This window comes from Diaphorina citri, unplaced genomic scaffold (genome assembly GCF_000475195.1).
Source record: "Diaphorina citri unplaced genomic scaffold, Diaci psyllid genome assembly version 1.1 scaffold1146, whole genome shotgun sequence".
NCBI lineage: Eukaryota > Metazoa > Arthropoda > Insecta > Hemiptera > Psyllidae > Diaphorina > Diaphorina citri.
This window is the reverse complement of record NW_007378575.1, coordinates 39085-54532: the sequence shown is the minus strand read 5'-3', so window position 1 is coordinate 54532 and position 15448 is coordinate 39085. Positions and strand designations below refer to the sequence as shown.

Sequence of the window (15448 nt, the reverse complement as noted above, 5' to 3'; positions counted from 1 at the left end):
CAATTAAAAGTCCCCTTTTGTTGAAGGATAGGTACTCGGTCCTATGCGGTTCCTAATTTCCGAGTTGCCCTATACTTGTAAACAAAGCCCCCAACTTTTGACTCACCCAATACTCGGAAACAAAGCTCCCAAATTTCAACACACCCTGTACTGGTAAACAAAATTCCTTCCCACAGCGGAAGGTAAAGACAGGCGGTCTTATAGCTGAGAGACCGCCTGGTAAAAATCGCAAAACCGCAAACTCGGCTAATAAACGGAGTCTCGGGTGATTCAGAGCTGGCAACACACGAGGCGGCAAGGTCGTATTATATTAACGTCGAATCAGCATTTCTTTTCGCGTTCTTGTGTGAACCTTCTATCGCCCCGCGCCGCTAATTCTAATGCTTTGTCAGCAGATAATGAAGCCGCGGGTGTAGTGATGCTTTGATGATCTTTTAGGCCAGCCACTCACTATCAGGCAGACCTGATCAGGTCTGCCCGTCATCGTTAGGTTTAGAGCACACACTATCAGGAAGACCTAACAGGTACATCTGATCAGGTGTACCTGTCAGGTTTACCTGATAGTGAGTGGCTGGCCTTAAGCCGGGTACACACTCTACGATATGTCTCCTAACCTGTTCTTCCGATACGATATTTCACTTGTTTGCTTGCATCTGAAATTTGCATATCAGTACCCAGAGTAAGAATCTCAGGTCTCTAAGTTGCAGCTCCCTCTGTCGGATCGCGTCGTTGTAGCTTGTATCTGAAATTTGCATATCAGTACCCAGAGTAAGAATCTCAGGTCTCTAAGTTGCAGCTCCCTCTGTCGGATCGCGTCGTTGTTGTTGCCCTTTTTCACCGGAGCTATCAGATTCATAATTCGTAAACCACACCGTGTAACGTCGGTGTAAGTAGCCAAGTCGCCACATCGTTGTGACTGGCTTACTATCTGAAAACTGGCCATCTGATATTCCCAATCCAATTTTACCTGGCCACTCAACTCCACTGGCAATCTCATTCGATATCAAACGTTCCCAGAAAACAGTACTCTCTCCAGCAAATTTTAAAATCGTGCAAAAGTTTTAAACCTCCACCAAACTTCAAACTTTTTTGAGAATCTTCAAATTCGAACTTAATTCCAACTGAGAGAAAATGGCTTCAATGAACAAACTGTGCGGTTCCTGTTGTGACGGATGCTCCTGCCGACCCCGCCTTAGCGTAGGAGTCGTCTACCCCAACGGAATGGTTGAACTCGCAAAGGCTTCCACCCTGGAGAAATCCCTCGGAGTCAACGCCCTATGTGGGTCCTGCTGCGGGACAGACTGTTGTCGCCCCCGTCTGAGCATTGGTGTAGTCTACCCCAGCGACGGAGAAGGAGAGCTCACTCCGGCCGCGCTCAGCAACTTCCTTGGCGGCACGCAGCTGTGCGGATCCTGTTGCGGGACAGACTGTTGCCGCCCGCGTCTCAGCATTGGTGTGGTCTACCCCAACGACACCGTTCAACTCGCCGAAGGAAGCGTCCTTGAGAAGGCCCTGGGGTTGACCGGCTTGTGTTGTGGCGGGTCCTGTGGCCCGTGCGGTTCGTGTGGCCCGTGTGGTGGCGATTGTGGCTGTGGGCCGTGCGGCTCTTGTTGCTGTCCGAGACCCAGACTGAGTGTCGGTGTTGTCTATGATGGTAGCCAGAAGTTCTGAAGGAGAGACCGGGGAAAGAAAATGTCCAAATTCGCTGTGTGATTTTAATTTGACAAAATTTTATATTATATTTTAATGTGTATTCCTTATCTCTAATCATAACAATCTATTAATCAGTAATCAGGGCTCTAAATCTGATGAAACTATCTAACCATTACGGGTTTCGTCCGGTATATGAAGCAGATTTTCGAATTTGAATATTTCAGAAACGGTACGGATAATTTTTTGAGACTAAAAATATGTAAATTAACAATAATTAAGTTAGGCTCACGAAAACATGGAAATGTCGGTATACATAGCTCATCTAATAGCTTAATATCTGTATTATGAATAATTATGTCAGTCTTTTGGCTCTTTTTCTCCATCAATGTTATAATTGCTGTATCTACCCATGATTGTATCTAAACAATCTCTCTTACCTTTTCTTAATCACTTCATCAAGTTAAACATTCAGTACAATACATAAGGTCTTGATTTCCGTTCACGACAAAGTTCGCCTTGTCTTTGCCCACAAGACCGTAAACATATGCCCCGAACATACTGGGTGAAGGATAGACATTAATCGTTGAGCAAATTTTCTATTCAACACGTTGTACGCGCGTTTATGTTAAACTGTGAGGTATGCCAAAAATATTGAGGATGACTTTTTCCCCTCATGCTATATTTTAATTTTAAATTGAACCTTTTGTGTATTTATTTGTCTTCTACAGGGTCTAAATTAGCATCCTCAGCAGTCTACAGAGAAATGGGTGTCTGATAAGTTCCCATTAGGGGTGTAGAGTTCTGGGTTCGATTCCCAGGACAAACGAAAGTCACAATATTCAATTGCATAACCTGCTGGAATGTTTAGGTAGTACAAAAATTCTGCTTATCGTGGGAATCGAACCCACGACGTTATTCCAAAGGATTTTGAACCCCAATCCTTCCAACACAGACATACACGGAAGTAAAGTATTCCTCATAGGTTTTCGCAAAGATGCTGTCTTTTCTTTCGGATTTAATTTTGGCTGAATAAATTAAGTACCTACGAAAAGAAACTAGGTGCACCATATTTTCTGTTATTCCTCGCTCCGTCTCCAACAGCCTAAATCAGGGGAAGTAACCCAATAATAGAGTTCTTCCACCCTAAACTTGTGGCACCCTGTCACCATTTTTTTTTCTCTCAGTGAGGATAAAGGGAACTGTAACAATGAAGGTCTCATCGTCCTAAAATCTAAGAGAATCACAGGAAAAATCCAGTCATTCTGAGAACGAACTTCATCTGTTTAGGGTGGGAATCGAACCCGCAACCTAGCCCTTACAAGGCAGACGCGCTACCTTGCAAGCGAACTAGGCTTGGCTCTCAGGTACACTTTGCTTTAGATTGTGTTTCTTGCGTAGGATTGAAAGTTTGTGTAACCATTTCGGCAGCTTGTGTCCGGGCAACGGTCATTCCGAAATTGCAGGCCAGTGGAACCTTCCTAAAGGTGTGTCCACACAGGCCAGTAGAACCTTCCTAAAGGTGTGTCCACACATAGTCAACGGCCGTCGACGTGAATCGGAGTGTCCCTCAAAGATATGCTTTTATAATTATAAAGAACTATATAATTTTTGTCGGATTTTTACGGGCACCTGTTGTACAAGTAGGAATTTCTTGATTGAGTCCATCAGTAATAAAATTTCCATCATTAGTATTTTTATTCATTTAGTTATGGGTAGTTTATTTTGGAATATTTTTTTTGAGAGGTTATTTGAGGCTATCAAATGCATAGTTTTGATAAAATCTACGTACTACAGCTGTTTTTTTTTTACGTTTTGTTAATGATTTGAGGAAATATTTTCGTATATTTTTCACGGTCAGGATGGGTAGATGTAAATTTTGAGAGACCCCATTATTTTATAGACCTATAGTTTCCACGATTGTCTGCCTGAAACCAGTCCAGTCAGTTCTTCGTGGATCTCTATAGATTGCCTGTTCTATACCAGTACCTTTTTCTGTAAGCACTGGTAAGCAATTTTTATTACTAATGAGATCTTCGGACGGAGATTTGAGGAAATATTTTCGTATATTTTTCACGGTCAGGATGGGTAGATGTAAATTTTGAGAGAACCCATTATTTTATAGCCTTTTTCTGTAAGCATTTGAGGAAATATTTTCGTATATTTTTCACGGTCAGGATGGGTAGATGTAAATTTTGAGAGAACCCATTATTTTATAGCCTTTTTCTATAAGCACTGGTAAGCAATTTTTATTACTAATGAGATCTTCGGACGGAGTTTTTTTTATGGGTTTTTATTCCTCGTTTGGACTCATCCCATAAAATTATGGGCCGAGGTAAGCTCTACCAAAACAGTCGTAAAATTTCCAACATGAATTGCATGCTGGAGTTATGATTTGTTTTGGATGTGTTGGTTGGCATGTTGGTGCAGAAGCCAACGGTATTTACAATCCTAGGGCAAGGGGCCAACGGTATTTACTATCCTAGGGTAAGGGTGGAAGAGCTCTTCCAGGAGAACCACGTATAACAGCTGAATCGTAATCCATAAGAATATTTACTATCCTAGGGTAAGGGTGGAAGAGCTCTTCCAGGAGAACCACGTATAACAGCTGAATCGTAATCCATAAGAATAACTAATAAACTAATAATCAATCAAAATGGTCTTGAGGAAATTCACGCAACGGAACTTATGACGCTTTATGACTTGTCAAGGTCACCAAGGAGTTTATGACGGTTTATGGCTTCCTTCTGCTCTCTGGTCCGTTACTTATTTATTTAAATGCAGATTGGTGGTAGTACAGTGACTGACTGATATGGGGAAGTCCTGTCCCGAGTTAGTAGTCGAACAAATTTGTTTTGAGATTATAAACAGATTGGTGGTAGTACAGTGACTGACTGATATGGGGAAGTCCTGTCCCGAGTTAGTAGTCGAACAAATTTGTTTTGAGATTATAAAAGGGTTATTTGATTCAGAGCAGATGTGAATTCAATTTTTACTTCATGTATCATGTGTTTTGCATCGAGAAAGGCAGAAGACTAAAGGCAGGTTTCGTAGAACAGTTTTCAGGGTCCCTTCGTCCATAAAAACTACGTCCTCACACTGACCTCAGAAAACTAATTTAATATTCACAATCACAATGTTGGAAGAGGATCTAGATCTGTTAGAATTATCCGGATATATAAACCCATAAACCACCATATTCTAATCACTGCACATGATGGATATCAATCACTATAAAGAGATACCAACTTATTAACCTTCATTGTAAAGAGACAACTTTAGATATAATTCTATTTTGCCCTATTGTATAGAAATATATATAACATTGGATAGATATAATGCTATTGTAATGAGACTAATCAGATGAGGCCTGACTTTGACAAGGTAAAGGTCGTCAGGTAACCATGACAACGGAAAGGTTCTTACATACACAATCCGGTGATCAGTGCATCGTGAAGATGGGTATCACTTGGAATGAAACCGGAATTCAGAATCGGACAAAGAGAATTCAGTCGGATAGAGGAAAAATCGCTCAGTTAAAACTTTGGGGTAGACCACCTTCCAGTAGGTATTTAGGTACGTTAAAAATATCCGCATTTTTTAATGCTTCATAGAGTTTTTGTACTGCTAACTTACGTGACGATGATTGAAACGTAAGACGTAAGTTATTGGACGAGTTTTCGTCCAATAATGGGACGCCAATTTTGGTTGCAAAAAATCTTTAATAACTTCGAGGTTTTGACTCTTTTGACGTGATTTCATAGTTTATCTACCCGTAAGAGGGGAAAAACTTTAAACTCGCTCTAGTCGTTCAACAAATCGACTACTAACTCGTAAGTATTTATATTGTATCCTTGTCACAATAGCGGATTAGCGTACCTACTGATTAACTGCTTGGATGATGAAAACTGTGCTAAAATCTTTAATAACTTCGAGGTTTTGACTCTTTTGACGTGATTTCATAGTTTATCTACCCGTAAGAGGGGAAAAACTTTAAACTCGCTTTAGTCGTTCAACAAATCGACTACTAACTCGTAAGTATTTATATTGTATCCTTGTCACAATAGCGGATTAGCGTACTGATTAACTGCTTGGATGATGAAAACTGTGCTTTGTATTATAATCCTCTGAGGAAAATTAGCACTGGGATTTATGCAGATGTAATGGATAGAACAGGGTTGTCCAACCTTTACGCACCCGAGGGCCACAAGAGATCAAAGTAGAGAGTCTGCGGGCCGCAAAGTTAAAAATTCAACTCACAGGTGGGGCCTTCTACACGGGCCTTTGCGGGCTTTCGCGGGCCGCAGAAATGAACTCGCGGGCCGCATGCGGCCCTTGGGCCGCGGGTTGGACAGCCCTGGGATAGAAGATATATGGCACTCATCAGAGAAGTGAGTGATCGTGATGCGGGCCGCATGCGGCCCTTGGGCCGCGGGTTGGACAACCCTGTACTAATAGATCATAGCGCACCTATTGGTCAAGCCGCCAATGTGGAATTCTATTGATAAAGGGTATCAAATGTCAACAAGACAATATTGGCACTGCTTAGGCTAGCGCTAGACTAACATATGAATTGGAATAACTTACTGCTTCTACGAATAGACTGAACTGACTAGGTACAGTAGAAACGTTGGAATTGCTTCTTAGAATATGTATAGTCAGCGGAGATAGAATAGAATATACCCTGCTAATACTGCCAGAATGAGACTGAAAAGTCCCTTTACTCTCCCGCAGGATAGACAAAGCTGACCAGAACAGCTCAGTCTTTCTTCCTCTTCTTATCTCTCCTTGCCCTCCTTTATCTCCATCTTTCAACTCCTCCTCCTCTTCTTCCTTATCCTTCTCCTCCCGTTCTTCCCCATTGTTGCTACTATTCTTTATTTTTTAATTAACTCAATTTTTTTAAAAAATCCCTCCTCCTCTTCCTCCCTCTTCTCTTCCCGAAAGCCATTATTAAAACTTTAATCCCTGTGTTGTTTAGGACGAGGAGGGAGGGGGAAATAACACAAAAGAAAATTCCCCCTCTTTTCCCAGACTTCCTTCTCCCCCTCATTTTTTTTTGTCTTTGACGAAAAAAATACAAAAATGAAACTTTTGTAACAAACGAAAAAAATATTTTCATTTTTTTTTCTCCTCCTTCTCCAACCCTTTCTCCTTTGTGAAATTTGAATACAACGATGAAGCCTGTGCTTTCTCCCTGTTTTGTGATTACAATGGGGTTTTGTAACGGGAGAGAAAGTGCTGCCACTTTTCGTATTTTTCTCCCATCAAAGGAGTCAACTACAGACTAAAATAATATAGAAAGTAAAAAAAGTGCACTCTGAATTTCGACTGCTGATTTGTGTAATGAATTGTGCATGTCATATTCAAATTGAATGCATACAAATGCAGATTATTCTTTGCAGTAAATATAAATATGCATAATTGATCGTGATGGATGAGCAGGTGGCAAACTAATTTCCCATTATCAAGATTTTCCACTTTTGAATAGAAGGGTCAAGGACAAGCGATGCAGCTATTCTATGCACGGCATGTTGGCTAATCTGTTTTTATTGTAATTGGTAATAAGGAGATAAATTCCTAGATACTGTGTGGCGCAAACTACATTGAATCTTGTGGTTAGTACGGTGGAAATCAGATTACTCAGATCTAGGGGTTGGTGCTTCGAGTCCAGGTCAAGTTGTAAAAAATTAGCAAAAAGTTGGTAGGTAATTAGGTATCTTTTTAAAGGGGAAAAAATAATGAAATCGTGTTCTTGAGAATCAGTTAAGACATTTTTTTTTTGGCAGATATAGATAGCTTCCTCATAGCGGACTCTCTGACCTATGAAACAGAAGAACACGTTTCGTATGAATCACCCTATAGTTTTTTATTTGCACATATCCTGTATTTCTATGAGACTGAAGGCATCCTGTAGTCTCAATTTATTGTTTTCGTGGCGACAAATATTTTTGCGATTCATATTGATTTGCTTCGTACAAAAAGATCCTGTGGGCTCTATTGCTTGATAGATTTGCCTGAATCCTTTTGATTGATCAGATGAAGATCTGAAGTCAAGGTGGAATTTATTAGATTTAGTCATTTATCGCAGGACAAATCGAAAAATGCCCCTTGTTATCTTTTGCGGAAAATCAGGTATCCACTGAAGAATTTCATACGCGTATACCTAATTGGTCATTTATCGCAGGACAAATCGAAAAATGCCCCTTGTTATCTTTTGCGGAAAATCAGGTATCCACTGAAGAATTTCATACGCGTATAGCTAATTATAATTATGTTAATTTGGGGGCTGAATCATTTTGATGCGTGTGATAGAAGAGATTGTAAGATTGTGAGAGTCATTAACGACTGATGGAAGGATTTTTTTTCTTCTTTTTCTAGAGGGCTATGAGTTGCTCACTGCTCATAAATTTACCACTTAATGGCCTGTCACCGTCCCCATTTTCATAAATGCCCACTCCAATAGCTGAATCCTCCATTTTCTACTATCACAAACTGTGGATTTTAAATTTCTAATCGATAGGTACAAAACCAAACCAAATAACCAAATGGTCGGCTAATAGAGGCATCCCAATTTCAGAGATCTCAATCTTTAATGAAGATGAGTTTAAAAAAAGAAAAAAAAAAGAAAAAATCTTCCATAAAATCTCCAAGATAGTTGCCGAAACGCAAAAAGACCTGGAAATTGCACCAATAAAATAATGGATATAAAACGACTTTGCATACATAATACAAATAATTAGTACCTATATCAAACTGATGGACATGTGGTAGTAAACTGTTTTTGAAAACTTTAGGAACCGAATATTTACCTAATGGCTTTTGCTATAAGTAGGGGAACACGGGGTAAAACGGTACATCGGGGCAAAACGATACCCCGCCCTTTTTAGGAGCTAGGAAGTGCTGACCTCTCTTGGATGGACTAGGAACTATTCCTGCAAGTGTTATCTTTGTTTTGATATGTGGTTGATTCTCATATCTTTTGTTTTCGAAGAGTACGGAGGTTTTTCGATTTCACGAGTGCTTGATGTAATTTTTTATGATGTTCAAATCACTGTCAGTAATACTATTTTAATAGTTAATTAATATTTTACAATTTATATCGAAGGTAATAGGTCTGCATTGTATAATCAACGAGTAAATTCTTTAATTTTCAATATTTTATAAAACTTGTGAAATAATTTTCCAGAAATGACGCTTTGGGGCAAAATGGTTTTTTTATGGTCTGGGGCAGAATGGTACGTGCCCAGGGTTCCATTCTGCCCCAAGGTGTTTTGTGTGTATATGGTATATAGAACCATTTTGCCCCAGCCTTGGGGCAAAACGGTCTTTTTTGGTATCCTCATAAAAATATTTTTAGTTTTTTTCCAGTGATACATATATCGTTCTTGTCTGATCTAATTTGTTGCCGAAATAATACTTTTTTTGTTACAAAATTACATATCTGTGTGACTTTTATTTTTTTAGTTGGGACCTCATAAGCACTAGAGGTGCCATTTTGCCCCGCGTTCCCCTATAAGTACCACAGCCCAGTTAGCTTAGTTGGTAGTGCGTCTGCCTTGTAAGCGCTAGGCCGTGGGTTCGATTCCCACCCGGGGCGGATTTTATCCTGACTAGTGCGTCTGCCTTGTAAGCGCTAGGCCGTGGGTTCGATTCCCGCCCGGGGCGGATTTTATCCTGATGGGATAATGTTCGTTCCCGGGACGGCTGGCTTTCTCCTATCCTGTCTTCCTTCTCTCTTCGATTTCGGGACGATAAGACCATAGCAGTTACAGTTCCCTCTGTCAAACCTCTTAAAAAGAGTAAAAAAGCACGAGGGGGCAGGGAGGCATTAAATACTGCCCTATTTGAAGTAGACACCACAACGAGACTTTACCATCCTGTCAACAGGTCTGCGTTTGTGATTTATGAAGTTGAGTTTCATCATAAAAATAATAATAAAATAATAAACAGGGAAAAGGAGAGAAGGTTTTTTTACCCTTATTGATGGCATGTATTGAACATAATTATAAATGTTATCCAATACATCCACAAGTACTATGTATGACTAGTATAATGGAGTATATCACTAAGCATTTACTTACTTCAATTTACATAATTGTAATAGTTATTACACAGGTAGTAAGTACTATAAGTACCATTAAAGTTTCGCACGTCAAACTTAAATAAAAAAAAGTATCAGAAATTTTAACTGTGCCCTAAGGATACTGCGTTTAGGTACTTGTTTTTTTATTATTATTATTATTTTAATGTTTATGGAGCAATAATTGCACCCATTTATTTATTGAAAACATTTAGGTACATGTTTCGTGCAAGATTCACTCTAACTCTAAGGAGTCAAAGGTGGCTGCAGTAGGTACTCAATACTCATCAAGTATTTGGCCCGCAATGTCAGCAAAGAATTTATTTCAGAAGGAACACGGAAACGAGGGGGCAGGGAGGCATTAAATACTGCCCTATTTGAAGTAGACACCACAACGAGACTTTACCATCCTGTCAACAGGTCTGCGTTTGCGATTTATGAAGTTGAGTTTCATCATAAAAATAATAATATAAAAATTAACAGGGAAAAGGAGAGAAGGGTTTTTTTACCCTTATTGATGGCATGTATTGAACATAATTATAAATATGTTATCCAATACATCCACAAGTACTATGTATGACTAGTATAATGGAGTATATCACTCAGCATTTACTTACTTCAATTTACATAATTGTAATAGTTATTACACAGGTAGTAAGTACTGGTGGTAAACACGGAAAAGAACGACCACAGGGCAGTGCTAAAATACATTTATTTCTAATGCGTTTTAATGGATAGATTTCGAGTACTTACAAAATTATATGTATGTAGATTGAGCCGGTTTAGATTTACCGATTGTTCTTCAAAGAATACCTATACCTAATATGATATGATAGGATCTTACATTTAAAATTTAGACCTAATGTACCATAAGGTCCCACAACCTGGAACACGGAAAAGAACGACCACAGGGCAGTGATAAAATACATATTTCTAATGCGTTTTAATGGATAGATTTCGAGTACTTACAAAATTAATAATTATATGTATATAGATTGAGCCGGTTTAGATTTACCGATTGTTCTTCAAAGAATATACCTAATATGATATGATAGGATCTTACATTTAAAATTTAGACCTAATGTACCATAAGGTCCCACAACCTGGCTATCTTGATTGATTGACAGGCGGGAGTGACATTGATCTTGAGAATTCGGACTTCCTAGTCCATTATCAGAACCACAGAGCCATTACGCTGACAACTTCAACCGTATCGAAATTCTAGAATATTCTAGATAGATTGGATATAGGCGGTGTTGCAGGTTGCAGGTAACATTGAAGATATGAATGATATGGTACAGTGCAATAGTATACAATCTTAATAAATAAAATTAGAGAACCTTATTAATTTTCAATGGAAACGTAGAAAAAGATATAACATTTTTTTTTTTTTTTTTAATAAGAAACAGCGAGAAGTTATACTATGAAAATAACGCCAAATTCGACTAAATTGTTGCAATAAAATTAGAGAACCTTATTAATTTTCAATGGAAACGTAGAAAAAGATATAACATTTTTTGAAAATAAGAAACAGCGAGAAGTTATGCTATGAAAATAACGCCAAATTCGACTAAATTGTTGGATATTGCATACACAGAAACATGTACATGTATGTCTGTCTGTTACGGCGCTGTTAGTACTCTGATGGACCTTTTGTTGTCCTCTTTTCACGAAAAAACGGCTTGACCGATTTTGATGAAATTTTTTGTGGTTGTTGAGAAGAGTACTGAGGGTGACATAGGCTATTTAAATTTGTCATATTCCATCCCGATTCGAAATGGCAGCACCTCAAAGTTATGACTCTTATGCCCCGCTGATCCCATACAAAGGACGGGTCAACCACTACCCTAATTCAAAATGGCAGCACCTCAAAGTTATGACTCTTATGCCCCGCTGATCCCATACAAAGGACGGGTCAACCACTAGTTATACATGTGTCTCCAATGGCAGCACCTCAAAGTTATGACTCTTATGCCCCGCTGATCCCATACAAAGGACGGGTCAACCACTAGTTATACATAATATGTGTCTCCCTTGCTTTATTCCTACGTCTTCGATGTCTACTGTTAGGGTCAGCTCTCCTTGTTCGCAGGTGATAAACTCTTCTATTTGAACTCTGAACTCTTCTTTTTCTATGGTGCAGTGCAGAGTCCTAAATAAAAATAAACGCGGCATCGTATGATGGTAAAAAGATATGGTACCATCATACGATTTACGAAGTCCCCAGTGCCTATTATGACCGTCGGAGCGTGTGTGGCGGAAAAAGCTTCAGACCTATGTAGGTCTGAAAGTCTCCACTATTATGCCAGGTTTGGTCCTCATTTTACAGACAAATAAAAAACTGAAAGTCTCCACTATTATGCCAGATTTGGTCCTCATTTTACAAGACAAATAAAAAATCTCCACCTTCATTCTCATGAGTCATAAGTTCATAACTAGTCACAAGATTCATAAAGAGTCTTTTCATAACCCACTCAGACATGGAGAATTACTGACCCTGGAGGTCCTTGTCGTTGGGTTGGGTAGAAGAGCACCTCGGCATCGGAACCGGACGTACGTGCTGAGCGTGGCGGAAAAAGCTTCAGACCTATGTAGGTCTGAAAGTCTCCACTATTATGCCAGATTTGGTCCTCATTTTACAAGACAAATAAAAACTCTCCACCTTCATTCTCATGAGTCATAAGTTCATAACTAGTCACAAGATTCATAAAGAGTCTGTTCATAACCCACTCAGACATGGAGAATTACTGACTGAAAGTCTCCACTATTATGCCAGATTTGGTCCTCATTTTACAAGACAAATAAAAAATCTCCACCTTCATTCTCATGAGTCATAAGTCACAAGATTCATAAAGAGTCTTTTCATAACCCACTCAGACATGGAGAATTACAAAAGTTTGTACTCGTTTTTCGATTGCAAATATTTCAACGGGTTACTTTCTGGTGTTCTCGTGTTGAGCCAGCACCTAAATGGGAAGTATTGTGTCTCTTCTCGCCCATCTGATGAGAGGCATACTACGGGATGGGCATGCTACGACACAGGCCACATGCGTCTAATGTAGCAGTTGTTTCATTGCTAAGAAATAAAAACGGCGGTGGAACAAAAAGGTCTGTGCGACCTAGTTGTATCACACCGCCGAAATGTGTTTGGCGAAAAAAGAGTCCTAATTTTTTGACAAGGCCTCTCTGACAATCTGAAAGTTGGAATTTTTTTTCGACACACTATTTTTAGCGGTCTTACATACCTAGGTCGGATAAACCGAGATCTCTCCGATAGTCACAGAGAGTGAGGGGCTGACCTAAGACCCTGTTTAGAATGCAGGGGTTAAAGAGACTTTTTAGCCTCATTCGAGCAGGATTCACAAGGCGTCCACGCTGCACTGGTTTACTAAGTAGGCTTTTACCTGGCCACTCAACTCCACTGGCAATCTCATTCGATATCAAACGTTCCCAGAAAACAGTACTCTCTCCAGCAAATTTTAAAATTGTGCAAAAGTTTTAAACCTCCACCAAACTTCAAACTTTTTTGAGAATCTTCAAATTCGAACTTAATCCCAACTGAGAGAAAATGGCTTCAATGAACAAACTGTGCGGTTCCTGTTGTGACGGATGCTCCTGCCGACCCCGCCTTAGCGTAGGAGTCGTCTACCCCAACGGAATGGTTGAACTCGCAAAGGCGTCCACCCTGGAGAAATCCCTCGGAGTCAACGCCCTATGTGGGTCCTGCTGCGGGACAGACTGTTGTCGCCCCCGCTTGAGCATTGGCGTGGTGTATCCCAGCGACGGGGAAGGAGAGCTCACTCCCGCCGCGCTCAGCAACTTCCTTGGCGGCACCCAGCTGTGCGGATCCTGTTGCGGGACAGACTGTTGCCGCCCACGTCTCAGCATTGGTGTGGTTATACTGTGTGTTTCAGAGAAAAGTGCTATTTTGTTGGCAAGGAGAGAGGTGTGTTTACTCTCAAGTAGTAAGTAGTAGGTATCTCAACTGTCACCAGAGCTACCCAGTAATTTGCAAATAAACAAAAGGCATATTTATGTCAGCAGTTCTGGGGGCTCTTGAACTTTCCATTCTCCAGATTCATGGCAGTCGAAGTCTGTGGTGAAAGCAGTTTATCTTCCAAGTATCAATTTCTTGTAAAACCGTCTCTGATTGCTACTCAGGTTCTTTTGTAAACTCTCCCCAATGTCCTCAAAAGTACGCCCCAATTTTATTTAGCTAGGACCAGCCACTCACTATCAGGTAGACCTGACAGGCGGACCTGATCAGGTGTACCTGTCAAAACTACGTGATAGTCACCCATCTAAATACAAACTCCGCTCGACCTTCCTTAACATCACTGCTCTAGAGGTGTTAGCAACCCACAGCCCTTGGCTAGATTATGATTAATCCTCATAAGAGTCATATTAAGATTAGTATTATTTAATCATAAGACTGTAAATAAATTAGCGACTGGGATTAGTGAACTAGTTAATATTAATGATAGTGATTTTAATTGGGTAATTATCTTCAACATGGATTAGAATAAAAACACCCTAATTAATGGGATAAAACCTTGCTCATTAATCTCTAATTTCCTTCTTAGAAACAACTTCTTTTTCCCATCTATCCATTAAGAATTAATATAGTAAAGATAAAGATATATTTAAATTTATTAAAGATTTTTCTATACAATCTACCTATGTTTAATATTCGTAGGTGAATTAATGGGATTAAAGATACCTAAATTTAATATTGCCAATATCTACCTTTTGCTTTTTGAAGAAAGATCTTGTGTGAAAGAAAAGTGGACTTGACATCTCCACTAACAAAAATCTGGTGTGAACATCACACGACTTTCTATTACATTTGCAGAATACGTAGGTGTTTGAAAAGATTGCTCATTAATCTCTAATTTCCTTCTTAGAAACAACTTCTTTTTCCCATCTATCCATTAAGAATTAATATAGTAAAGATAAAGATATTTAATTTAGGTATTAAAGATTTTTCTATACAATCTACCTATGTTCAATATTCGTAGGTGAATTAATGGGATTAAAGATAAATTTAGTATTGCCAATATCTACCTTTTGCTTTTTGAATCAAGATCTTGTGTGAAAGAAAATTGGACTTGACATCTCCACTAACAAAAAAGAGTAAACATATTAGTACGTATTAGTGGATGTGCCTGGTTTACAAACAATTCAATAAATTCATATCTCCTGCCTTTTGAAGAAAAATCTTGTGTGGAAGAAAAGTGAATTTGTCATCTCCACTAACAAAGGAATAAAAATATTAGTATTAGTGGATATGCCTGATTTACAAGTAAATTTAATAATTTCAATGTCCTACCTCTTATTTTCTGGACGAAAAATCTTGTGTGGAAGAAAAGTGAATGTGACATCTCCACTAACAGAGACAATCACATTATTATAATGTAGTATGCATTAGTGGATGTGCTTCATTTACAAGAATTTTATTTTCACATTATTCGTTGGTATTTTCACACTATTTGTTTTCCAAAAGTACTTTGTTGCTAAAAAGTGACAGGAAAAAGAGCAAAACACATGAGATACCTACAAGAAGTACAAGAGGGGCAAAAAAGGAAAAGAGAAGAAATGTCGTCAGTAAAAGAATGGGGAAACATTCCGTGGAAAAACAATGGGATTTCTCATTTTGAATGTCTTTTCCTTTGAAAATGTGGGAAATAATTGGTACCAAAAGTTACCAACTTTGTT

The 15448-nt window shown here is 39.1% G+C and overlaps 1 protein-coding gene across 1 annotated transcript; it reads left to right on the top strand.

The window, feature by feature from the left end:
• The first annotated feature begins 1131 nt into the window (after positions 1-1131).
• On the top strand, positions 1132-1671 carry LOC103514453 (keratin-associated protein 5-3-like). Its single transcript, XM_008479330.1, has one exon. It carries the CDS (start codon positions 1132-1134, stop codon positions 1669-1671), a length of 540 nt encoding a protein of 179 aa, XP_008477552.1.
• The last annotated feature ends 13777 nt before the right edge of the window (positions 1672-15448 follow it).